Source organism: Sceloporus undulatus, chromosome 6 (genome assembly GCF_019175285.1).
Source record: "Sceloporus undulatus isolate JIND9_A2432 ecotype Alabama chromosome 6, SceUnd_v1.1, whole genome shotgun sequence".
Taxonomy (NCBI): domain Eukaryota; kingdom Metazoa; phylum Chordata; class Lepidosauria; order Squamata; family Phrynosomatidae; genus Sceloporus; species Sceloporus undulatus.
The window spans coordinates 17,677,329-17,702,690 of NC_056527.1; the positions used below are offsets into that span (position 1 = coordinate 17,677,329).

The 25,362-nt window shown below is 38.5% G+C and overlaps 2 protein-coding genes across 6 annotated transcripts in view; both read right to left on the minus strand.

Moving 5' to 3' along the window:
- Window positions 1-1,953: 1,953 nt before the first annotated feature.
- On the minus strand, window positions 1,954-9,949 carry GJD4 (gap junction protein delta 4). The gene is made up of 2 exons (XM_042471332.1): window positions 8,699-9,949; window positions 1,954-5,926 (listed from the first exon to the last, which is right to left on the minus strand). Exons 1-2 carry the CDS (start codon window positions 8,856-8,858, stop codon window positions 4,761-4,763), a joined length of 1,326 nt encoding a protein of 441 aa, XP_042327266.1. The 5' UTR covers window positions 8,859-9,949; the 3' UTR covers window positions 1,954-4,760.
- Window positions 9,950-15,294: 5,345 nt separating this feature from the next.
- The window catches only part of CCNY (cyclin Y), a 121,985-nt gene continuing 111,917 nt past the window's right edge, over window positions 15,295-25,362 (minus strand). For 4 of the 5 annotated variants that reach the window (XM_042475426.1, XM_042475429.1, XM_042475428.1 and 1 more), the window contains 3 exons: window positions 23,771-23,937; window positions 22,142-22,304; window positions 15,295-18,554 (listed from right to left, as the gene is read on the minus strand). In XM_042475426.1, coding sequence (XP_042331360.1) covers window positions 18,438-18,554; window positions 22,142-22,304; window positions 23,771-23,937 — 447 coding nt within the window. In that variant the 3' untranslated portion in view covers window positions 15,295-18,437. The remainder of the gene's footprint in view (window positions 18,555-22,141; window positions 22,305-23,770; window positions 23,938-25,362) is intronic. The other variant, XM_042475427.1, reaches the window with a different exon arrangement.

The following is a 25,362-nucleotide window of genomic DNA, read 5'->3' on the forward strand; positions in this document are numbered from 1 at the left end:
CTCTCACAACTGTTATGGCCTAGACAATGCTTCTTTTAATATAAAAACTGAAGGGCACAGCAAGATGAACTCATTACAATATTCTGTGAGTGCTGCCATAGGGTGCATCTACACTGTAGAAATAATGCAGTTTGCCACCATTTTAACTGTCATGGCTCCATCTGACAGACCCCTGAGATTTGTAGTTTTGCAAGGCATCAGCAGTCTTTAGCAGAGACAGCTAAATACTAGGTAAAACTACAAATTCCAGGATTCCATAGGATGGAGCCAGAGTACTTGAAATGGTATCATGTTGCATTATTACTACAGTGTAGATTCACCCATAAACATGCAATCATGCACAATGTGCAAAGCTCAGTCAATCAATCAGCATGTCACTGTGTTTGTGTGTATGTGCCTTCACATCACCTATCGACTTATGGCAACCCCATGAATTTCTTAGTGTCTTCTTTGGCAAATAATAAAGGTAGTTTTACCAATTCCTCTATCTGAAAAGTAGCCTAAATAAAGCACCTGGTATTTATTAATGGTTTTCCATCCAAGTACTAACCAGAGTACTAACCCTACTTAGCTTTCAAGATCAGATGGTATCTGGTGCCTTTGTGTATTTGGGCCCTTCAGTCAATTTATATCCCACCTTGTTCCCAAATGTGGGACTCAAAGGACTTGCAGAATAAAAAGAAATACAAGGAAAACCACATATTGTTAAAAACCTGTGGAACTCCATTTCGACATCTGGAACATGAATATTTCTGTTGCATAATGGTGCAAAGGTTTAATCCCTTGGTGAAAGACATCTTCATATGTCACTAACAGGATGCCAGACATAATATCCTAAAACATCTAAAATGAATAATTTGTCAATACACATTTTGCACATCTATTTTAATGATTAATGGATGAACAGACATCAACAGAGAGAATTTTTTAAAAAAGAGAGAGAGGTAATGCTGAACAAAAGCAGTAAATAATAAGTAATGGGGACTACATGAACTGCATTCAAACTGGCATGCTTGAAATGATTTCCCTATAGCTAAGCCAAACCTCACACTGAAGATCATGCAAGTTTTATAGAAGCAGGAATCAATATTTCTTGGACACACACTTTTCTGAGCCTTTTGAAAACTGGGCCTTCAAAAAGGAAAGATAAAAGAAACCATTTTCATGAACAAAGGGAATAAGGGGACAGTTCCACCAACAGTGTCATCATGACATGAAACATACTCAATGCTGTGTTGTCTGTTCCAGGAAAATGTGGCCAAGTCAATGAATGCACAATGCTTTTATTTTGTAATGGGCCACTACTATTATGAGACTCTATTACAGTCGGCCCTCTTTAGCCATGGATTTGTTATCCACAGATTCAAGCACCCACATTTTGGAAATATTCCCCAAAATCTATATTCCAAATAGCAAACCTTGATTTTCCATTTTATATATGAGACACCATTTTGTTATGCCATTATATTTAATGGGACTTGAGCATCCACGGATTTTGTTATCCACAGGGATCCTGGGACCAAACCCCAGTGGATAACAAGGTCCCACCGTATTACAAGATTCTATTATGAGACTACTATTATGAGCTCCAATCTCAGTCTTCCTGATATCTCATAACTGAATCAGATGCATTGTTTCCTCTTCTGTAATGTTGCTGGCCGACTAGCATTGACTAGTATTGTATTGTACTGTCTTTTATTGTGTATTGTGGTTATATGATGATGTATTTAATCTGTTATGTATTTTGTAGATTGTATTGCTGATATCGATGGGATCCGGCTTCGATCCGCAGGGAGAGGCGGGGACTAGAAAAATAAAAATTATTATTATTATTATTATTATTATTATTATTATTATTATTATTATGTCACCTTCACTTCAGAGGTCAGGTATAAGGTTGACCCCAGGGAGATGTCAAATATATATCTATATATGTATATATATGGTTGGCAACCTGTGATACTCCACCAGATGTTGGATTGAAAGTCTCCTTATCTCTGACTGCTGTCTAAAGTGGATGCAAGCGGCAATCTAGAGGACATTGTTTCCATCCATATGGCAAATCAGAGAGAGGTAAAGTATGACCCTCCAAATCTTGTTAAGACTGCAGTGTCCAGCAGTCCTAGCCAACACAGCCAATGGGAGTTCTGGTGTGAAAACATCTGGAAGGCTATGCAATTTCAACCTCAGGTGTAAACTCTTTCCTTGTAAATGGTCTATGATTGCCACTTTACAGCCATACTTGCTTTTTAAAAGCTGTGCTTTTTGATAAATTGGTTTGCATATAGACAAATTAGAGACAGATTTATGGTTGACATAAGAAAATGGAATTGGTGAAGGAATTGTGGAAGTGGAAAAAATAATAAAACAACCGAGAAAACAAATCTCCAAATTATATCAATTAATACGTAATTTTGAATTGGAAGATGAAACAATCAAAGAATTTATGGTAAAATGGGCTAATGCATTGAAGGAAATAATTCAATTAGAAGAATGGGAGAGACTCTGGAAGACCAAAATTAAACAAGTGATAAAGGTAGAAATGAAGGAAAACATTTATAAATCCATGTACAGATGGTACCTTACCCCATATAAATTAGCAAAAATGTTTAAACAAAACCAAAACTTATGTTGGAAATGTGAAAAGGAAGTGGGCAATTATATGCAAATGTGGTGGAAATGTGAAAAAGCAAAAATGTTTTGGAATAATATTCATTCAGAAATAAAGAAAATATTAGGAATTAAAGAAGACATGAAGAGCAAGATGTATCTCCTGAATATGACGGAAAACGTATTGATAGAAAGAAAAGACCAAAATATATTACAATATGCAATAATAACAGCTAGAATGAGCTATGCTAAATATTGGAGGAAAAAGGAATACCCCACGATAGAAGAATGGAAACTGAATTTGTATGAGATGGATAAATTAACATATTTGGTAAAGAATAAACCTTTAGAGAACTTTTATAGAAATTGGGAGAGTTGGAAGGATTATATGTAAAAGGGTAACATAGAACAGATATACTTGGCTTTAGAGAAGTAAAGTGCTCAATGTATGTACAGTATGTACTTAGAATTACAGTTAAGGACATTATTATTTAGTTGATGAACAGATAGATAAAATAAAGATATGGTTATCAGAAATGTAAGGGTAATGTTAATATGATTTAGTTAAGAGAGCTAAGATTTGTAGGTAAAACTAGAAAGTTTCTAAGAAGCTATAAAATGACGAGAAAGTAAGGAAGATAAATAAGGTGAATGGTAACGAAATCTAGATATTTGTAAGAGTGCAGTAAACAAGAGATGATAAAGAATAGGAGAGGATCAGTGTATTACAAAGTTAAAAGATGAGAACAACCAGTGTGAAGTATTTTATGATTAGATATGGGTAAGATGTGTAGAGTTGGAGATATATTGATGATCATTAATATATACAAATGTATATATAGATATTTTTGTATGTTTTTCTTTGTCAATTTTGTATTGTTTTTGTTTTAATTAATAAAATTTTTAAAAAAATAAAAAAAATAAAAACTGTACTTTGGTTATTTTTCTGCAAGTTTCTTCATGGAGACCACTGAATGATCAAGTACCCTAATCCAGACCACTGGCATGTGTATGTGAACACCAGCATGCAGGTGGAGGAGCAAACTTGTATTAACCAAGCTTTCTCAGTTTGTTGTGGAGACCCCTTCAAGTACATGAAAAAGCCATGATCCTTCCAAGGAAATGGACAAAGCATCATATGTGCAGTGAAGATAATATATAAAATAATGCTCAACTGATGAATTTGGGTCAGGGTTCTGCCCTCCATTCCACTTTTGCTCTACAAAAGTAATTCTGCATAGGTAACCAAAAATCTATGCAGTAAGAAAAATCAGTTTAGAGAGCTCAGCAAATTTTGCCAATTGATTAAGTTTGCACCTTCTACCTTAACTTGCAGTAATTCTGTCTTCTTCTGCTGCTTTCTTAAGGAAAGAAAGAGAACCAGGCAGAGCAGTGAAAATCATAGGGATTCTTACTCACCTGTATTTGAGTTTGTGAGCTTTTACCAGATTAAAACCTGATCTTTTAAACTTATCTTCTAACCATGAGGTCTGTAACTGTGAAAAGGAACATGTAGACCTTTGGATACTGTTGGAGTGCAACTCTCATCAACCACAGCCAGCCTAGCCAACATGGAGAGATGTTAGACTTGTAGTCCAACAGAATATGGAGTATCACTTGTCTAGAAACTAACTGCTTAAAAATCAATATGAAAGAAACAAAAGGTGAATGTTTCAGAATGCTGGATTTTGACTCAAAAATCCACACCTGCATAGAATTTCCTCAAATGCCCCCAGTAACAAGCCCTTACCATATATTCTCCCCTAACAAAATTTCAATTATATAATAGAGAAAGAGGGACCATATTCTCTGCTACTTGCCACACACAAACACACAGCGTTCTGGAAGAGGCAGGAGCTGATTTACACAAATTCTATGCAAGTTTTGTAACCCAGAGAGTGCAGGCTTCTAAATCATGCAGGAACCTCTGAGATCCTGGATCACTTCAGAATTTGCAGGTGGAGTTGTGTATGCAACCCGATACCTTATATCATATATGGATATGATATCTTATATCATATCCAGGAAACCAAACACTTCCTATGTTGCTATTGCCATTTCAAATCGTATCCTTATTGTAACAGTAAAGGTAGCATCAATAGCATCACAAAGCATGTACCATCCCACACATCATGCTCCATTTTGTTTTTTCACACCCATTCAGATTTCTTGGATTTTGGACACACAGCACTACTACAGACAGAATGAATGTCGGAAGCCTTCCTCTCAAGGACAGAATAATGTACTGAGGGTTTGTGGGAACTGGCAGAGGAATGAGATCTGTGATGGCAGCCATCCTGAGGTTTAAATGTTGAGACTCCCTTGAGAGAACATGTCTGCTGTTCACATCTTGGTTGCTCACATGAAGTTTCTGGCTGTTCACTTCCATAGAAAGGCACCACTTTGCTCTCTGGATTAGCAGTTGCAAGACAAGACTTGTTACTATTGCTGTTGAGGTTCGAGTTAATCGTTTGCTGAGGAGTCAATATAGGCGGGAAAGAATAGCCTTCCTTAACCTCATGGCCAAGCAAACAGTTGCCACAATTGTCTGGCAAGGCAGTGCTCCCACGGCCGAGCAAATCTTTGTTTGGCTTGTCACCTTGGTGCAGGTCAGGGGTGCATTTCTCCTCAGCTGTGAACTTTTCCAACATCAGCTTATTCCTTTGGTTTCTGACAGCGTTAGTCCGGAAGGCAAAAACCAAGTCGACGAGGCTGAGGAGAAATGAGAAGCCACTGAGTCCCCAGATGAAAAGCATCATGATAGATTTTTCAGTGGGTCTGGAGATGTAGCAGTCAACAAAACTTGTACAAGGAGACTGGTTACAGGAGAAACGTCTTGGAACAAAGAATCCAAAAAGATAATAATGGCCAGCTCCAAAACCAGCTTCTATCAATATTCGCAAAAGAAGCTGAACTGTATATGCCCCTGAAAAATCAGGAATATCCATTTCATTTGCCCTGCAAGTGATTCTGCTCCTTCCCGCGCCTTTGAATTTCTTTGTAACTTTTGGGCTTACTGAAGTTTTGATCTCTTTGTATCGACGGTAAGGTGAGGAATATGCCTTCACAACTTGCCTGACCACACTGTGCAACACACAAACACCAAATACAGCATAGGGGAGTAGGATGGACACAGTCTGAATAAGCCAGAAACGAAAGTGTGACACTGGAGCAAAAATGTCATAGCAGACATTGGAGCATCCTGGTTGTAAAGTATTGCAGATAAAGCGTTCCTGCTCATCTTGGTAGAGAGGATATGCTGCTAAGAATATCACCATAAATCTCAGCAAGATCACAAGAGTTAACCAAATCTTCCCTGGAAAGGAAAAATAAGCAGAGATAAATCAACAAAAGAAGTTGTGTCCTACCAAAACAAACAAACAAAAATCCAAACAAACAAACAAACTGGAGCTTGGCTAGTAACAAATTCTTAACTAGATCTTCATTTTAATTTAAGGGAAAGTAAGCATGCACAGAAAAAGTTGGCTAAGGTGAACATCACAGAGTCCTTGTTATTTGTGCTTATTTTGAGAACAACTTTTGAAGGCAACTAGTTGTCTATCTTTAAATACAGTGATGTACCAAATGCACTCCAAAAGTACTAACAATGTATTTGTTGGCACAAAATAGTGTTTTTCACATAGTGCTCTGGACTATATATCTCCAGTGTTTCCCAAACTTTGGTCCACCAGTTCCCAGAATTCCTGATTGTTGGCTAAACTGGGTAGGATTTCCGGAAGTTGAAGTCCAAAACACCTGGAGTACCAAAGTTAGGGAAATATACAGCCACAGTTGGGCTGAATGTCCTTTCAAGGACATTCCAAACCTGAAATTGTAATAATCTCAAAAGATAGAACAAATTAATTTTTTAATATACATTTACTTCCCATTTGCTACTTTACATGCATTACCTGGTGGTAGAATTCATAGATAAAATGGGCATATGTTATATTAGTCTAAATCAAGTAGGTGCATCTGTTTATCCCAATGGAAAGGAAATGTACTCCATAAAGGATAGCAAAAAAATAAGCAGTTTAACAGCAATAGCATTTATGTTTCTTTACTGCTTATCAGTGAACTCGGTACTCTCTAAGCAGTTTACAATCTGTAAGCTAATTGCCTCCCAACAAATGAGGTACTCATTTTACCAACCTACAAAAGGATGGAAGGCTGAGTCAACCTTGGAGCCTGAGGATCAAATTCACAAACTTGTGGATGCAGTAATGGCATTTAACCACTATGCCACCAGGACTCCTTCAGAGGAAGGAATATCCTCTGGCTGTTGGTGGACTAACAAAATAGAATTCATGTATTTTGGAAATCTTTCATTTCAAAACTGTTCACTGGGAAATGCATCACTGTATATCCAAACACATTAATTCATCCCACTGCTTTTCACAGTTCTGTACACATGTACAGAGCTGTCAGATGCAGTACCAAATAACGAACTTTTATTACAGGTTGAGTCCCCCTAATCCAAAATGCTTGGGACCAGAAGTGTTTGGGATTTTGGATTTTTTAAAAATTATTTTATTTTATTTTGGATTTCAGAATACCTGTAATTGCATATACAGCGCGCCCGCGCCATATGCGGGCGCGCTTTACGCGGCTTGAGCATACGCGCTCAAGCCACGGGGCACACGCAGGGCGGAAGGGGCGGCGCGTCCCATTCAATTGCATGGGCGCATGCGCCCGTTGCACCCTGTGCGCTGCCGCGCCGCCGTGCACGAGCCCCATTGTTTACAATGGGGCTTGAGCATAGGTGGAATTCGCCTTACGCAGAGGGATCTGGAACGGATCCCCGCGTAAGGCGAGGGCCCACTGTACATACATAATAAGATATCTTGGAGATGGGATACAAGTTTAAACACAAAATTAATTTATGCTTCATATACACCTTATACACATAGCCTGAAGGTAATTTTATACAATATTTTAAAATAATTTTGTGCATGAAACAAAGTTTATGTACACTGAACCATCAAAAAGCAAAGATGTCACTATATCAACCACCTCATGAAAAAGGGTTTCGTTTTTTGGAGTATTTCAAATTTTGGAATCCTGGATAAGGAAGACTCAACTTGTACCCCATAGGAGCCATTAGGCAGATGCAATGTAAAACCAAACTTTGTGGGATGGGGTGGTGCTGTTAGGATTCCAGCCCACCACCCATGCCTTCCCCAAGATACTCCATTCCTTCCCTTCATTCTTAATTCTCTTCCACATCAACAAGACTGCCTACATGAGCTTAGTCCTTGTTTTAAGACAAATTTTTGGTATTGCTAGACTTATGGATCGCTTAAAGTCTCCCAATCCCTTCTCTTTATGTATGGATGACTACATAAGCACCTCTACTTGAAAAAAGAATAAGTCACAAATATATACAATTCAGGGGTATCTTGTATTGATTTTTTTTTATTTTAAAAGAAAGATATTTTTGTATGTCTTTTTCTCACCTCTGAGTATTCCTTGCCTAAGAAAACCCTATGAAATTCATAGTGTTGCCATAAGTCAACAGACAACATGAAGGCACACACACACTTCAAAACACACCTAGGGAAATCAATCAGAATCCCAACTTTAAACAAGAAGAAATTCAAGCTTATTGTTATCATTACAAAAATTTTAAACTGAGCTGGATATACAAACGTTTTAAAGAACTAGTAATTTAGGATCAGCAAACACTCCTCAAGTTACTTCAACACACTCTTTTGCCATTTTCATCTATCGCTCTGTTCATTTGTTTGAGAACAAGTGTTCCTCAGAAAGTGCAGGTTACAAGTTACACTATTATGTATGGCATAGTGGGTTCATGCTTGATCTTTTCTATCATCTTCAAGTACATTACATAAAACAACTAACTGATCAGCCACACACATAAATAATCTTTTAGAGGTACAATAGGTGAACATTGTCAATCAGAATGCTATTCATGGATCATCACAGCTCTCTTTTTAAAAGAACTGTTCTTTAGAGAACAGTATTATTAAATTAGTGGATGCTGGATACAGTCTCTCTCTCCAAGGATACAACTTCCAGGAAAAATGCCAACCTTGAACAATTAAGATACGTATTTCTAGATACTCACCTATAATTGTGACATTGTAGCTGAGAGCAATGATTAAAAAGCCAAGTGAGTCCCAACATTCCATGTTTGGTTGCAGGAATCTTCCCTTATTGAAGGAGTAAGAAGAAATCAAGCATTTACAAAAACCACAACAGCCTACACAGGAAAAGGGTGAAAGCATTGGGGGAAAATATTTAAAAGTTGTGCAGAAGGAAGAGGAATGAAATAAGGCTTTGCAACTTGCAGAGAGGAACAAGTGTTCCTTAGAAAGCGCGGCTAAATGCAAGAGCTAAATCCAATTCATTGCTCTCACCTCTGGCCCGACAACTGCAAGACAAAAGGCAACAGGAATTATCTCTGCCATTGTTGGCTATTCTTACCCTCCCTAGGGCATTCCAGACTCCTGAAATTGCTGGGATAGTTCAGTGGTGAAAGAGAAATTGAGCAGTAGAAGAAATAATAGAAGCAGCTTTGTTTCTCCCTGAGTGATAAATATGGATAACGTGAGGAAAGGGGATAGAGAAACACCAAGCGCCATGTTTTCAGACAGTATTTTCTCCACACTGGCTCTATCTGAAAAACTCCCTGAAACTGATAGGTATGCTGTCCTGCAAGCCAGTCAAACCTGAAAGTCACGAAGAAACAGACCTCAGTGATGTTTCCATATTTATGCAAGTGAATAGCTATTATGAATTCCTATCCCAAAACTCAATTTAGGATCACAAAGTCTGCCTATTACATCCAACTCTGTATAGCCCCAGCTTTTATGAATAGGCCTGCATGTCTCTGGGGTGACTGCATACATTGCCTTCCTGACAGTCCTTTGTAATATATTCAGCACCTGCCTCTGCTCACATTCCACCCATCACATTGTTTGGCATTGTACTTGTGACAAAAAGTCCTGCCTTCTCCATGAGGGACAATGGACAGGTCATCCAGAACTGGTGCCAAACCTCAGTGCTTCTTTCTTTTCCAGGAGTCAATGAGATTCAGCTGATCAAAGTGGGATAGGCTTTGGAAGCAGAACATGGGAAAACTGAAAGGAGCAATACCTCCTGATGTGAATACTGAATGCTATTAATCCCATAACAGAACCACACTGTGGATACATTTACAGGCAAGAACCCTTAAGATGTAGGCTGGCAATATGCAAAATCCTAAGTGCAAACGCCACTGAGATGATATTAACAATGCACACTTTTAATTTCTATCCCCCATGTTATAAGAGTTCTGGAGGCCAGGTTAGCTTCTACCTCCAGGAGGGCCTTTACGATCTCGGCCCCCAGCCTCTGGAACTCGCTGCCCACAGAGCTCCGCGCAGCCACCTCCCTACCTCAATTTAAGAAGGGGTTAAAAACCTACTTGTTTGAGCAAGCCTACCCCTGAATATTTCCCCCCCAGAATGTGCACTCACCTCCCCCTCCTTTCCCTTTCCCTCTGCCAGTATTAGATGGGCATGAGGCTGTAAAGTTTTTAATGTGTCTTGGTTTTATTGTGATATGGCTTATATATTGTAACTGTGTATTTTGCTTGCTGGTGTTTTTTGTATTGTTGACCTTGTTGTTCACCGCCCTGATTTGTAGAAGGGCGGTATAAAAATAAAACTTTTATTTATTATTATTATTATAAGTTCTGTTTCCTTGCTAAGTAGAAGTAAACATGATGGTGACGTATAGCAAAGATCTGGGAATATGGCTGCTACTGGAGCTACACTTAATCCAGCAAACAAGCAGGGCCCTGCCAACTAGCTCTGACCCTAATGACACATGCATCAGATAGTTCCTCCACTTGGCATCTGTGCTATTGGAGTTACAGTTCACATGAATCTTGTGACTAGGAGCATTTACAGTTAAGCTAGTGTGCCAACTTTGCCAGTTCCTGGAAAAGTTGGATCTGGCGACAGTAATAGATGCTTTGGTTACATCCCATTTCAGTAATGAGTTCTATGTGAGGCTGCTCAGAAACTTCAGTTGGCCCAGAGTTGCAACTAGATTGTTAACTGAGGCTGTACAGAGGGAGCACACAACTCCCTTGTTGCAATAGCTGGCTAGCAGTCCGTTTCTGGGCTCAATTCAAAGTGCTAGTGATGACCTAAAAAACCCCTATGCAGCTTGGGCCCAGTCTGTTTGAAGAACCTTATCTCCTTTTATGAGCCTATTATCGCTCTATGATTGTCTCTATCCCACCACTTTCTCTGTCCTGCCACTTGGTCCTGGTATGGATTAAAATTACTAGAACTGGCTTCTTGATATAGGTAAAAACAGCTGACTGGAATTTTGGATGATCCTTGGGGACATGGGCTACGGATTCCCATTATAAGTGTTTGCACTTCAGAATTTACAGTTACACACAATACTCAGCAAAATCATGTGGCACTGCACTTGCTATTTCTATCACTTCAGACTGCAGGTGTCTGGCTATATTAAAATTCCCTGAACCAAGAAAACTCATTTCAAGCACATTTCTAGTTTAAAAGCACATTCAGAACTCCTGCTGTGTTCGATGGGACTTACTCCCAAATAAGAGTATAGGAGTAGAGCAAAAAGAGGAACTACGAACACTGAGAAACCAAAGATCCTAAGCTCAGTATGTGGCATGATAATTATTGGCATATTGGTATAGCACTTAACAACAGTGTTGGATGAGAGAGAACTTTCTTTCAAAAATGGAAACTTCCTCTTTCTCTGCACACAGAACGTCTGCAATTCCCATCACACTTAAAATAAACGTGATTCACCTCAATGTAGTGTACAAAATTTCACCATGAAACAGCTAGATGATGTAGGCCAAGTGCATTATTTGCTTTCAGCATTCACAAAGCATTCATTTTGGCACTGGGTATCAGTAGGCACATTATTAAACTGATTTAAAACCACAGAGTTAAAACAAGACTCCTTTACACATTCTTAAATTTCACCATTAGCCATGTTAAAAAACAAAGCCCAAATCTGTTTATTCAGAGTTACTGAATGAAGAGACTGTCTCATGTGCTTTTCAATAGCCAGAGACAGAAAGATAGTAGCAAGATGGCACTGAATGTTGGCAGGACAAGTGGTGGTTGTTGCATAGAAGCTAAATTTCAACTAGGCCACAGATACCAAAGAGTAGAGAACACAGATGTGTGATGGAATTAAACAGGTTGGCTTAGCTATACATGTCCTGGTTGGTGTTTACATGATCTTCTTTATACATGAGAGAGTGTGTGTGTGTGTGTGTGTGTGCGCGCGCACACGCGCGCATCAAACAAACATATAGAATTTGGAGTAATGTTTTGGCTCCATTCTCAATAGTACAACCACAACAGCATCTTGAATGTAGCCCTTGGGAGGTTGTAACTGCCCTTCCACTTCACTGATGTTGTAAGAGCAGGTGTAATGGTTGAGCCAAGACTACCTTGTATATGTATGTGCCTTCAAGTTGCTTGTTGACTAATAGCAACTCCAGGAATTTCCTAGGGTTTTCTTAGCTAAGGAATACTCTGAAGTGGGTTTGCCAGTTCCTTCCTCTGAAATATAGCCTACAGTGCCTAGTATTTGTTGGTAGTCTCACATCCAAATACTTATCAAGACTGACCCTGCTTAGCTTCTAAGATCAGACAGGATTTGGTGCCATCATCATCATCATAATTTCTATCTCGCCTTTTCCACAAGTTGGGACTTGAAGAAGTTTACAACGATTAAAAACTGTTAAAAATCTACAAAATACAAAAGTTAAAACACAATTAACCAATCAGAAAAAAATAAAAATAAAACATATATCATTAAAACTCACACAGACACACACCTTATGTCAACATGCATCAAATTTTGGAACAAAAAAGCTTTGCTTGTCTGTGAAAAGGAAGTAGGGAGGGTGCCCTACTTTCCAATCTAATCTCTCTGGGAAAGGAGTTCCAGAGCTTGAAAGTGGCCACTGAAAAGGCCTTCACCCATGTTCCCATCCTATCAGGGTGGTGGGAGAGACAGAAGGGCTGCCCCTTCTTAGGGTATTTAGGCCTTAAGGACACAGAAACCCAAAAGGCAGAGGCACCAAGGGCCATCCTTCCGGCATCTTGTTGTATAGGGAGGAAGTTTGGGAGCTGCATGGTTCAAAACTGACTTCACTATCTGTCTGCTTCGAAAAGCCAAGAATAGAAAAGTGAAGGGACTGAGAAGCACCGTGGCCCATGGTCTAAGCAAAGAAGTGGTGGAAGGTATGAATCCCACTGGTGGGTAGTAGCCAGCCTCTCCACATCAACTTGGACCAATAGGTTGCAAGCACTTACTAGTACAGTTTAATTTATCTTATTGCTATAAGCTCACAATGATGCAAGTTGGGGAGAATCCTGTGCTTCCAAGAGCAGGGGACACCCTTGTCTCCATTTTGCATCTTTTATTCTCTTCTAGAATCATAGAATTGGAAGAGAACACAAGGGCCATCCAGTCCAACTCACTGCCATGCAGGAATACACAATCCAATTCAAGATTGCCTACAGATAGCCATCCAACCTCTGCTTAAAAACCTCCAAAGAAGGAGACTCCCGACACTCTCCCAGGTAGTGTGTACCACTGTCAAACAGCTCTTACCAGCAGGTTCTTCTTAACATTTAGGTGGAATCTCTTTTCCTGTAATTTGAATCCATTGCTCCGTGTCCTAATCTCTGGAGCAGCAGTAAACAAGCTTGCTCCATTCTCAATATGACATCATTTCAAATATTTAAATGTAGCTATCGTTATCATCCCCAAATGTTCTCTTCTCCAGACTAAACATACCCAGCTCCCTAAGCCACTCCCCATAGGACATGGGTTCCAGACCTTTCACCTTTTTGATCTCTGGATACTTTACAGCTTGTCAATATTGTTCTTGAATTGTGATGCCCAGAACTGGACACAGTGTTCCACGTGAGGTCCAACTAAAGTAGAACAGAGTGGTACTATTACTTCCCTTGATCTAGAAACTATACTTCCATTGATGCAGCCTAATATCTTGTCGTATTTTAGGTGCTGCATCATGCTGTTGACTTGCATTTAGCCTGCAGTCTACTAAGGTCCAAAACACACTGCAGAAATAATCCAGTTTGAGACTGCTTTAACTGTCCTGGTTCAGTGCTGGGGAATCCTGGGAATTGTAGTTTATTGTGGCACCAGAGCTCTCTGACAGAGAAGACTAAATGTCTCACAAAACTACAGCTCTCCGAATTCCCTAGCATTGAGCCAGGGTAGTTAAAGGGGTCTCAAACGGGATTATTTTTGCATTGTGTTTTGGATCTAAGGCCCCATACAGACAGGCCAAAATAAAGCTGCTTCGGGGTCACTTTGGAGGTATGCTGTTTAAATGATGCATGCATACTAAGTCCAGAACTGGAGCACAGCTTTGGCGCAGCTTCCAGACTCTTAGGATGCATGCATCTTTTTAACAGCCTAACTTCAAAGTGACCCCGAAGCAGCTTTATTTTGGCCTGTCTGTATGGGGCCTAAGATTCATATTAAAGAGTGTAATATTACACTGTAGTCGTGGGAAAACCATGACCTCTATAGGTTATTGAAGTTTTATACCTAACCAATGGAAATTCTATTCTGCCACATCCTTTATGAGGAATTGTACTGTCCAGTGTAGCTTCATAGCCTCATATGATATGCTTCCCACCACCACCATACTTTCACAACATCTCAGCTTGGAAAGAAATGTAAGCAGTGATATGCTGCTAAACCTATCTACAGCCCATCTCTGAAGTGGCATCCCTTGTGGAATATTCTGCCCTTAGAACCCAATTGATGCCAACATTTGTATCATTTTGGCACAAGTCAAACCCTGGCTTTTTATTAAAGCCTTCAGGCCTAATTGATTTTATCCAGGCTGCCCATGTGTTATGGCTGCATTATTTTAAATTACTTTAATTGGTTTTAAATTGTTTTTTAACTGATAAACAATTTAATTATATTTTTAGCCTTTTAAAGTTAATGTTGGTATTTATTGGTTTAAACTAATTTTGTTTTAAGTTGCCCTGAGATCCTCACATACAGGCTGGGATGTAAATATTTTAATAAATAAACTGTCAAAATAAATACACACATTTATTTCCAAGGCCATTTTACCAACTCCTATTTTGAAAATACACTCAGCTATGATGAAATAGGCCTGTTTGCACAGACAGTGCTTGTTGCCTCTACATTCAGTACTGTTCAAAACGGTTTAACATTGGGGAGTACAGTTGTCTACTTACAGCACTCACTCCTGCGGAAGCACATGGGATCATTTACAGACCAGAATTTTTCAAGAGTTCTTTTGCAACCTCTATAAACTTGGAAGAGTTTATAGAACCAAACAGGGAAGAAACCTCTTTAAAAAACGGTTCAGAATAATTTATACTTAAACATTAAAAATGAGGAAAAAAGCCCCACATTTAATAGTAGATTTCTCTTTTTTTAATTTTTAGTGCAAGAAACATAACCAAGTTAAATCACAGAATCAGTACTAATTGAAGAATATGGAAAATTCTCCTATACAGAGGTAGAATCCAGTGCACAAGGCTAAAACGATATCCAATAGTCTAAACAAGACTGAGCCAGGTTTTACGGAATCCACTTGGAATTTTAAGTATCAGACTGTATGTACATACATACAATAAATATACTATACAATCTTTAAAGTTGTTTAATAAACCTCACAAAATTATAGTAGATGCATTGAGAATTTTACATAATGCAAACTTTTCTGTCTTCTGTCTTCCTCTAGCTCCATCCCAACATGTAGAACAATGACTTTCTTGCTAGAAAAGTCAGCCCAAATATTGTTTCACAAAGTGTTGATAAAACAAAACATTGTAAAAATTTTATTTATATATTGGATAGCGGGGCTGCAACCCATTTCTATCAAAAACTGACTCTTTTTCACTCTTGTTGTTCTCTTACCCCTTTAACTTAAAATATATCTTTTAAAACATTTTGTTCAAGAAAAAAGAACAGGCAAAGGCTGGACAGGATGGAGCCTCAAAACTCTTGAGTTCTGATATATTGGCACAACAACAAGAAAAAGGAAAGAACCGTTTTAAAGATCAGGGAACACAGGTGAGTAAAATTGTTATGTTACGGAGTAATGTTTGAAAGGTAGAGGAAAATGCTTAGTTGTTGGCAATTTAACCTCATCAATGCCCTATCCTTTTAAGGCAATTACCATAGTCAGGGCACCATTGTTCAATAATAGCTTTTAAATACAGTTAGGACGCACCTAATCAGCAACTCCTTACACCCTCGACATTGTAAAAGCAAGAAAGAAATGCAGCAACTGTCTTAGGGAAATAAAAATTCCCTTCCTAACTAGGATTTGTGGCTGGCTGTGGAGATGATACATTAGCGACATGGGCCCAGAAGTTGAATTGCTGCCTTTGTGGAATATAAATCCCAGACCTCCCCCCCCCCTCGACAGTAAGAGAGGGGGTGGATCTGGAAGTTGGGGTACAAAAAAGTAACATTTCCTAGCTATATGCAGGCCAGCAGGGGTCCTGCATGCCAACAGCCAACCTGCCCATTTCCCAAGAGGACTAACATGAATCCATATGTGATAAGAACCAAACACTTTATGATTCTCATACAGTAGCTCCTACTGCTAAAGAGGGTGGTTTAAAAAGTGACTAATGTTTACTTTTGCAGGAAATCACAAAAGCAACATACCAGGCTTCTGGACATGTCCTCATTGGTTCCAGGCCTCTGACTACAAGGAGAGGAAGAAGTAGAAGTATATGCCTGGCTCCCCAAAATTTGAGCTGCATGGGTGTGCCTTTACATGGAAAATACTCAATTCAGCTGTTTAGACCTTACAGTCAAGTAAACTAGTTGTTAAGTGGAATTTTAAGGCTCAATGAGACCAGATAAAGGAATGTAGATGGGAAAGCCTCCTGTAAGAGCTACCACTGAAACTAATGGGAGGGTTCAGGAGCATGCTGATGGGCATTCACGCTGTACAAGCCTCCAATGAAATGACTGGGAATTGGGCATAATAGTACTGTACAGATAAAATGGAAGGATTGTACAGGAGAAGTTTCTGGTAGTGTAGGCTTTTCATGTTTTGCTCCAGTAGTGCACATAAAACAAATTCAACACACTGAGGTCAATGTCATCTGTTTCACCATTCTTGCACAGGACAGAGTTCATGCGATTCCATTAATGTGAACATTATATCTGCTTTTGTTTTCTGTATTATAAAATGTCACTCTTTCTTCAAATGTGCAAAATAGTTCAGAAACTTATGTAGAACACAAGTATTTTTTACAGCGATAGGGTGGTTTGGTTTTTTTTGTTGTTGTTTTGTTTTTTAAAGTGGGTATTCAACTCATTTATCCTATTAAGGAAAAGAAGGAGGGTCCCAGTAGTCACAACAAAAAAGTACAATATAATCAACAAAGCAACAAAATTTTCTTCACAGTTTGCATTTTGTTTAAATTTCTATAAGCACCTACACTGAAAAAATGTAATTTTTAAAAACAGGTTTTTTTATTCTGAAATCTAACCTGTGACAAAACACTTCGTAAAATTAATATAGTTTTCTTCTTCATCGTCGTCGTTGTCTTCCATGGACCCTTTTCCACTAGAACAAAAACTTTTTTATATTTTTTTTCTATTTTATAAAAACAGATTGGTTTCCATTTAAAGTAAACATATAAAAAACTTGAGGCTATTGCTTGCAACATTGAACCAGAAAAGGAAGGAAATCACCTGGGCCATACAAAAGGAGATTCTGGCTCTCTCTCCATCTCTCGCACTTAAAACTCTGCTAAATCTCCACATGCTATGAAAATCTTGCAAAAAGGACTACCACATCCAATGCAAATTTCATCTCCTTGGCCCAAGTTTCACTGTCATCTGAATTCTTCCAACAATCATAACTTTTATAGTAAGGAAAAATAAACTATCTCAAAGAATGTAGGAAGGCACATGCAGCCACATTTACTATGAAACAGCCAGTATTCATGATGCACCATGAAGCATCATTTACCTGGTTGTTATATAAATTAAAAAAAAGAACAAGAAAATGAAGTTATAAACGGTCACCTGATCTTCTTTTGTATACTTTTGGTTCAGCACTATAAATCAAGTCAAATGTTGTTTTCAAAAATACAACAAAGGTATACATGAAACAAAACACGCATAATAATTAAGGGGAGAAAACTAATTAAACAGCTTATGAAGAAAAGCGCAATGTGTTGAATGGGAGAGGAGAGAAGAAACCAACCAATGCTGTCCAATCCAAAGGCTTTTGTTGTGCTACTGTAGATACTGCCCTCTTCATAGCTGTTGCTTTGTAGAAGCGAGAAAAACAATCCAGGAAGGAATGCAAAAAACCCAGTGAATCAATAGAAGATACCAAAGAGAACATGAATCACTTCCAATTCATTTCTTATGGCACTTCTTCCAAGCTTATCTTGTGGTTTTCATTTTCATACCACTCCTTCTGCTGACGATCTTTCTTTCTTGTTTAAATGGCACCTTTCTTGTTTTCTCCTCTTCTAACTATATGCATGCATTTTCTTCTTTATGAAAAAAGACAAGATCTGTAGTAAATAACAAAACCGATTTGCTTCCAACATTCCTTCCAATGTACTGATCTTTCTCTCCTGTCCCTCAGTTTATTCTTGTGTGCTACTCAACAGGGGAGGCACTGCAGAGCCGGATCTAAAAATAAGAAAAGCCAATAATGAAGAAAAAAAAGAAGAACCAAAACACCCCTGCTGCCCAAAGTTGGTGATAGAAACAGTACTTTCAGAAGAATATCCCAGACTTCACTGTTAGGAGATAATAGCAGGTGACCATCTAACTACAGTTAGATTGTCCGAACTGACTGAACGTTTCTTTGCAGATTTCCTGAAGTCCTTATACTTGTCTTCACACAAGCGAGAGATGGCCTGTAGGGAGATGGCCAAAAGAGAAGGGTTAAATGGAAGAAACAAAAATCCAGTACTGTACTACCTGATCCTTTAATACAGGAATACTAGGGACTGAATCTGCATGCAAAAACATTTACTGTTAATGTCCTATCCTAATTATAGATATGCCAAGCCTGTACAACCAGTAGATCACTCAGATTTTTGCCAATCCATCTCCTCCTATCCTCTCAGGGATGAGCAAGAAAAAAACAAGTTTTCGCAATTCTGCCTTAATCTCTTCAGTAAGTTTAACATGAATGATGTAAAATTATTGCTTCTTAAACAGTCTACTTAATATACCTTTCCTCAAACTGTTGTTTTATAATTTTTAAAAATGAAGTAAGGATGAAGATGGGAGTTAAATTCAGTCCCATTTTAAGCTTGATTTAACTTTTTTCACCCTGTCCTCTTCATTTCTTAACTCAGTTTTGGAGAGTCCACCAACCCCACACTATTAATGTCAATACTTTGGTAAAAGGTAAGGAATTTGGTTCATTTAACCTTACTAATTTTTTGTTTACCATGTTAAGATGACGATATAATTAATACACTGTGGAGTGTCAAAGCAGCCATTGAAAGGTTTAAAGACATAAACTCAAATATGACTTCAGGTTAGTAATTTTATCTTGAATTTCATTGGAAAAGCTGTTGTTCAGAGATACTGGCAGGTAGATCAGAGGTATTATTTTTGACAACTGAAACTGAATTTTAGATAGTCTGTTGTTTCAGATTTAAGACTCCATGATATTTTTCTAGATAATAATTTTTATGAGCTTATTGAGATTATAGAGCAGGTGGGGAATTGATGGCACTCCAGATGGTGCCAGATGACAGTTCCCATCACTCTTGGCTCCTGGACATGCTGGCTGGGTATAAACACAGAGAAAATGCAAACATCAAGAGGTTCATTTGCTGAATTTTCCTCTCAAGTAAGAACACCTCCTCAAAACCTCAGCTTGATTTATTTTTCCCTTTGGGACAGCTCAGAAAGATCATGCAGATAAAAGCTTTTTTATTATTTTTAAAGGGCAAGCTACTTGAATAATCTTACAAACCTTTCAAAATGTTCACCGTTTGCTACTTCTTGGCAGTATTTGCATTTTTGAAAAAGATATGGCCTATGTAAGTGCCTCCCAAAAAATGAGTTGCTCAAGCAGGACACGAGACTTGGAGGCTCTGATCCCTCCTCTTCCCCCTCTTCATCTTCCCAAACTGTTTTATGTGTAAAATATACACATACTTTGAGTTCAACATTAACCTCACTTGAAACTGCTCTAATTTGAATGATGTTATTTCCTCATAAATGCTAAAATATGAATATACAGTGGGCCCTTGGCTGGGGTTTGGTTCAGGGCCCCCTATGGATACCAAAATTTGTGAATGCTCAAGTCCCATTAAATACAATGGAAGTAAAATGGTGTCCCTTATATAAAATGGCAAATCAAAGTTTGCTTTTTGGAAATATATATATTTTAAAAATATTTTCAAGCTGTGGAGAGCTGAATTTGTGGATACAGAGGGCTGACTGTACATGAATGTGCAAAACAAAATATACTCACTAAATAAACAAAAAAATTATTCATATACTACGTCAAGTGTGTGCGTGGGGGGGGGAGGTGCGACATCCACATGTAGATGTAAAAGCAGGGAGAAGTCCCAAGGATAAAAAGTTTGAATACCACTGGCCAATGTTACCCTATCCTATCTTCTAACCTCTAAATATTATTTGAATTTTTGAAGGCTTAAACTAAGTTTGTTTTAGACAAAATTCCTCTCAATTTTTTAAAAAAATCATATTTATTAACAATACAAACATCACATTATTAGGGACTATGTAATACTTAGCTTTATTATCTAATTAGCTGATTAAATTATGTTGAACATGATAGTCCCAGTACCTCAACTGTTTGGAAAAGGCAGATCACAAAAGATCTATCTTTACACTTTAATGGCCATGGCTCTGTGCCATGGAATTCTGAGAATTGTAGTTTGTTGCGGCACCAGAGCAGAGCAGTTAAAGGCCCAAAACAGATAGGCCAAAAGGGACACCATTGGGCCATGTTGGGGGCTTGGCATTTACACAATGCACACCCCAACTGCAGCCGGAAACTGTGCTGAAGCCGCCAAAACCTGGAATTCAATCCTGGGAACTGAAGGCCTGTTCCAGACTGCCAAAATAAAGCTGCTTCGGGTCTCTTTGGAGGTATGCTGTTTAAATGATGCATGCGTCCGAAGAATATGGAAGCTGCACCAAAGCTGCACTCCAGTGCTTAGGAATGGAGTGTGGCTTTGGCGCAACCTCCGGACTCTTAGGACCCATGCATCATTTAAATAGCATACCTCCAAAGAGACCTGAAGCAGCTTTATTTTGGCAGTTTGTAACAGGCCATAGTTTATTATGGCACCAGAGCTCTCTGACAGAGAAAGCTAAATGTCTCACAAAACTACAGTTCCCAAAATTACCTAGCACTGAGCCAGGGCAGTTAAAGTGGTCTCAAATTGGATTATTTTTGCAGTGCGTTTTAGATATAAGATAAATAAATTGGTAGCATAAGCATTCATAGATGTCAGTCAATGAAAACTTATGCTATTAACTTCTTTCTCTTAGGTCATACCATAGAACAGTGATGGCGAACCTATGGCACGCATGCCAGAGGTGGCACTCAGAGCCCTCTCTGTGGGCACACATGCTGTCGCCCTAGCACAGAGTTTGTCAGAGTTTCTTACTAGAAAGTCAGGGATGTGGCACTTTGCAAGAAATAAGTGGGGTCTGGGTTGCAGTTTGGGCACTTGGTCTGTAAAAGGTTCACCATCACTACCATAGAAGATCCCTTTGCACAAGATCCTTTTGCAGAGCAAATGTAAGACATCTAGGTATGAGCAATTTTCAACATCTCACTCTTATGCTGGCTATTGGCCATAATAAATGAATGGAACATATCATTCTTTGCCATGCTAGAATTTGACTCAGTATGCCTAGGGTGAATTTTACTCTTATCTTCTGAGAAAAGGATGTAAGTAAACAACACAGAAATAGGCATGTGAGAAAGACAGGCAGGCTCACCAGATTATGATGTTTATCACACTATGCTCTTAAAGAGCTACTATTCCAGTGTGACTCCTCTAGCAGCCTCCTGTTGCATGCTGGGATTGGCAGTTTTAAGGAGCTGAACTTCTCTGCCTGAGAATTCTAAATACCCCTCCTTAAAACTGCCAATCCCAGCATGCAACAGGAGGCAGCTAGAGGAGTCACACTGGAATAGTACCTCTTTAAGAGCTCGTCTGATAAACAACATATGTCAAACCCAAACCCTTGGCTTCTCCTGTTTCATCTGAGTGCAAAAATCTCTATGCTACTTGGGAAACACATTCTTCTAGAAGGGGAAGGGTGACACAGTGTGTAATTGGTGGCAATAACAGAGAATTTACCAAGGTCAAAGTGCTGAATATCCATCCCCCATGGCAGGTAGCACATTTAATAGTGTTGCATTCAATAAACCTAGGCAACTGTGTAAAATTAGAAAAAAGCAAGCTTTCTGTGTCCATAAGGAGAGCAAGGGTCTCACCTCAAGTTTACACGCCCTTTCCCTGCTGAGGGGCTCCAGTGGAAAGCTCAGGTTGTTTGCTTCAGCGAGGGAGCGCAAATCAAAATAATACTTGGCATAAACACTGGAAGGGACATTGATGTTGAACTGCAGCAACTCAAGAAACTGTCGTTCTAATTCATTCCTGCAAAAATAAATGATATGACAAATCTAAAGATTCATGTTAATAACCAACCTGTAGAACTATAATTTACTTCAGTTTTTTAACACACTAATGGGAGAGAAAGCCAGAGAAAGTAAATATATCAGAAGCTTGTCGCACACATCTTCAATCCAGGCAGTTTCAAGAATTTATCTCCTCTCCTCATGTTTTGATGCAATAAATGTAATTTTCACTTAAGCATTTACTTTTTTATATTCATAGAATATCAACTACTCGTTTTCTGTAGCATGCTTGTGCCTCACCACACAGCCAAACTGCCAAGGATGAAATGTAATACCAGATACTCAACAGTATTTTTTTAAAAAAATAAAATTGAAAAAGTGTATTCAATCAGATCCATGCTGTGCTTGCTTGTGATTTACCTATTTAGATAATTCAATGCACATTTTGACTTGTAAAAATAATTCTGTATTTCAACTTGTGAATAATATAATATAATTTTGGGGGAAAAGAAATTCTCTTATTTTACATTCTTCTACACAGGGCTTTTAATACACTACTGCGTTTCAGCCCCATGTAGAACTACTTTCTCAAGCCTATACAAATAATGTTTTCCTGTCCAGAAAATATAATGACAGGAAAAGTAGAAAAGGAAGTATGTTAGACAAACTAAGTTATGGGGCAGGGCACCACCCTACTGTGACAAAAACTGCAAGCCACTCTTAGGAGTTTTTTTGCTAGTCTTCTATTCAGTATCTCCTTTCCCCATGTTTTTGCTTCTCCTCCTGAATGGTAAATCAACAATTACATAAATCCCATTGATTCAATGCGTCTACTTTAGTTCAAGCTAGCAATAGTATTTAGTGTGGGAGTAAGAACAGCTTTTCAGGTTGTTGTTGAACTACAAGTCCCATCAGCTCTAAGCTACCCTAGTTGATGTTGAGGTTCAACAACATCTGAAGATTTGCAATTTCCATCCCTGAATTAGCCCTATATTGCTTTAATGTGCCTCCCACTGGTATCAATAGGACTTAAATCATGACTTCTCTCATGATTTCAGTGGCACCTAAATAATTTTGTGTGGCACCAGTCATTTTTTTAACTGAATGGATTTATATTTATGAAGCAGTTTTACAGAAAAATCCATACATATGTGGTACATCATACTAACCATATTGAAGTAATTTTTCATACAATTTTAAATTTTGTAATATTAATTACAAAAAATAATCAGGCAAAACAACATTCACTCCCATTTGTAAATCAAAAAATCAGGAGCATCTGCACTCAGAGTATATAACAAAAGTAGGCAAACTGGTATCTCCCCCCCCCACAGTGTTTTAGATTACAATTACCATAATCCTTAGCTATGCTGTGAGGTTGATGGTCACTTTAATCTAAAACATCAGAAGAGTACCAGATTTCCCACAGCTGATGTACATTCAATAAAAGGATATGATAAAATCAAGTCAGCATAGTGAACTCACATGTCCTCAACTGTGATATCTTTCAGGATCTGACAGTAATCCACATTCCACACTGCCTGGTCATCCCAAACTTTTGACGCCAGTAGAATTGCACCCAGCACAATTCGCTTCCAGTTTGCTGGACAAATATCTATTTCTGCGTAAGTTAAAAGTCTTTCAAGATACACCTGAAAAGACACATTATGATAGGAATTCATTGGATTCCCATTGTTATATAGAAACTGAAGGGGGAAATCAAGAAAAACAAGAACACTTGAAGTCATGACCTCAGAATGGAGAGTTTGGAAAATGTTAATCCTGTAAATGACAGAGCATAATACAAGCAAGACCTACATTTCCAATTATGTTCAGTTCTTACATCAGGGGTGTGTGTGTGTAAACTAACCCTGTCTGTAATTATACTTAACATAAGAACTGCATTGCTAGTTGTTGTTAATTGCCCTTGAGTTGACTCCAACTAATGGCACCCCTGTGGATGAGACTTCTCCAAGACCCCTTATTATTATTATTATTATTATTATTATTATTATTATTATTATCATCAACCTTTATTTATAAAGTGCTGTAAATTTACACAGCGCTGTACATACAATCTTTTAGTTAGATGGTTCCCTGTCCTCAGGCTTACAATCTAAAAAGACACGACACAAAAGGAGAAGGGAATGGTGGTGGGGAAGGGGATCAGGTCCAGCAGTTTTTCTCCACCTCAGAGGCCTGGACCAAGGCAGATGGACTGGATTAAGGGTTGGCTTCTTAATGGATGGTTAAAAGGAGGCATCCTCGGTCAGAGAGGGGCTTGCCCCTGGGAATGCATCTCTAAACAATATAGTCTTTAATATTGTCCTCCATTGCTCTGCTCAGGTCCTGTAAATTCAGGCCCTGAACTCCCTGATTAAGTCTATCCATCTAGCATGAGGTCTTCCTCTCTCTGCTGCCTTCTACCTTCCCTAGTATTATTGTCTTTTCTACCAAGTCATGCCTTCTCATGATGTGGCTCCAATACAACATCTTCAATTCAGTCGTTTTGGCTTCCAGACAGAGTTCAGGCCTCATCTGGTCAGGGACCCATTTGTTTCTCTTTTGAGTTGTCCATAGTATCCTCAGGACTCTTCTCTAGCACCACACCTGAAATGAGTTTTCTTTCTGTCAGCTTTTTTCACTTTCCAGCTGTTGCACCCGTACTTAGTAATGGGGAATATAATGGCTTAGACGATTCTGACTTTAGTGTACTGCTGTATATTTTGACACTTCAGGATCTTGCCTCCTCCTTTCATAGCTGCCATTTCCATTCTTAGTCTTCTTATTTCTTGACTGCAATATCCATTCTTATCAAAGTTTGATCTAAGGTATGCATTTCTAGAAATAATTAAAAACCTGATTACTTTTTAAAATGTCATTTTAAAGTCTTGCCAATACTATGTGTTCTCAATGTCTGAGCTGATGTCCATCTGACCAGTAGCTGACCTACAAACATCTACACTGGAAACATTTGGGAAACATTTGTTTTCAAAATTGATCAAGAGAGGCGGGTGGAAATATCTCATGAGTCATTTTAAAAATGGCAGAGAAAAGGATTGGAAGTATCAACCTTG

What these genes read in the sequence shown, in the direction of transcription:
- GJD4 (XM_042471332.1), bottom strand. Translation starts at nt 8,858, where the DNA reads ATGCTTTCACCCTTTTCCTGTGTAGGCTGTTGTGGTTTTTGTAAATGC. An exon ending in CTACAATGTCACAATTATAG is followed by an intron (nt 5,927 to 8,698) that starts GTGAGTATCTAG and finishes TTTCCTTTCCAG; the next exon opens with GGAAGATTTGGTTAACTCTT.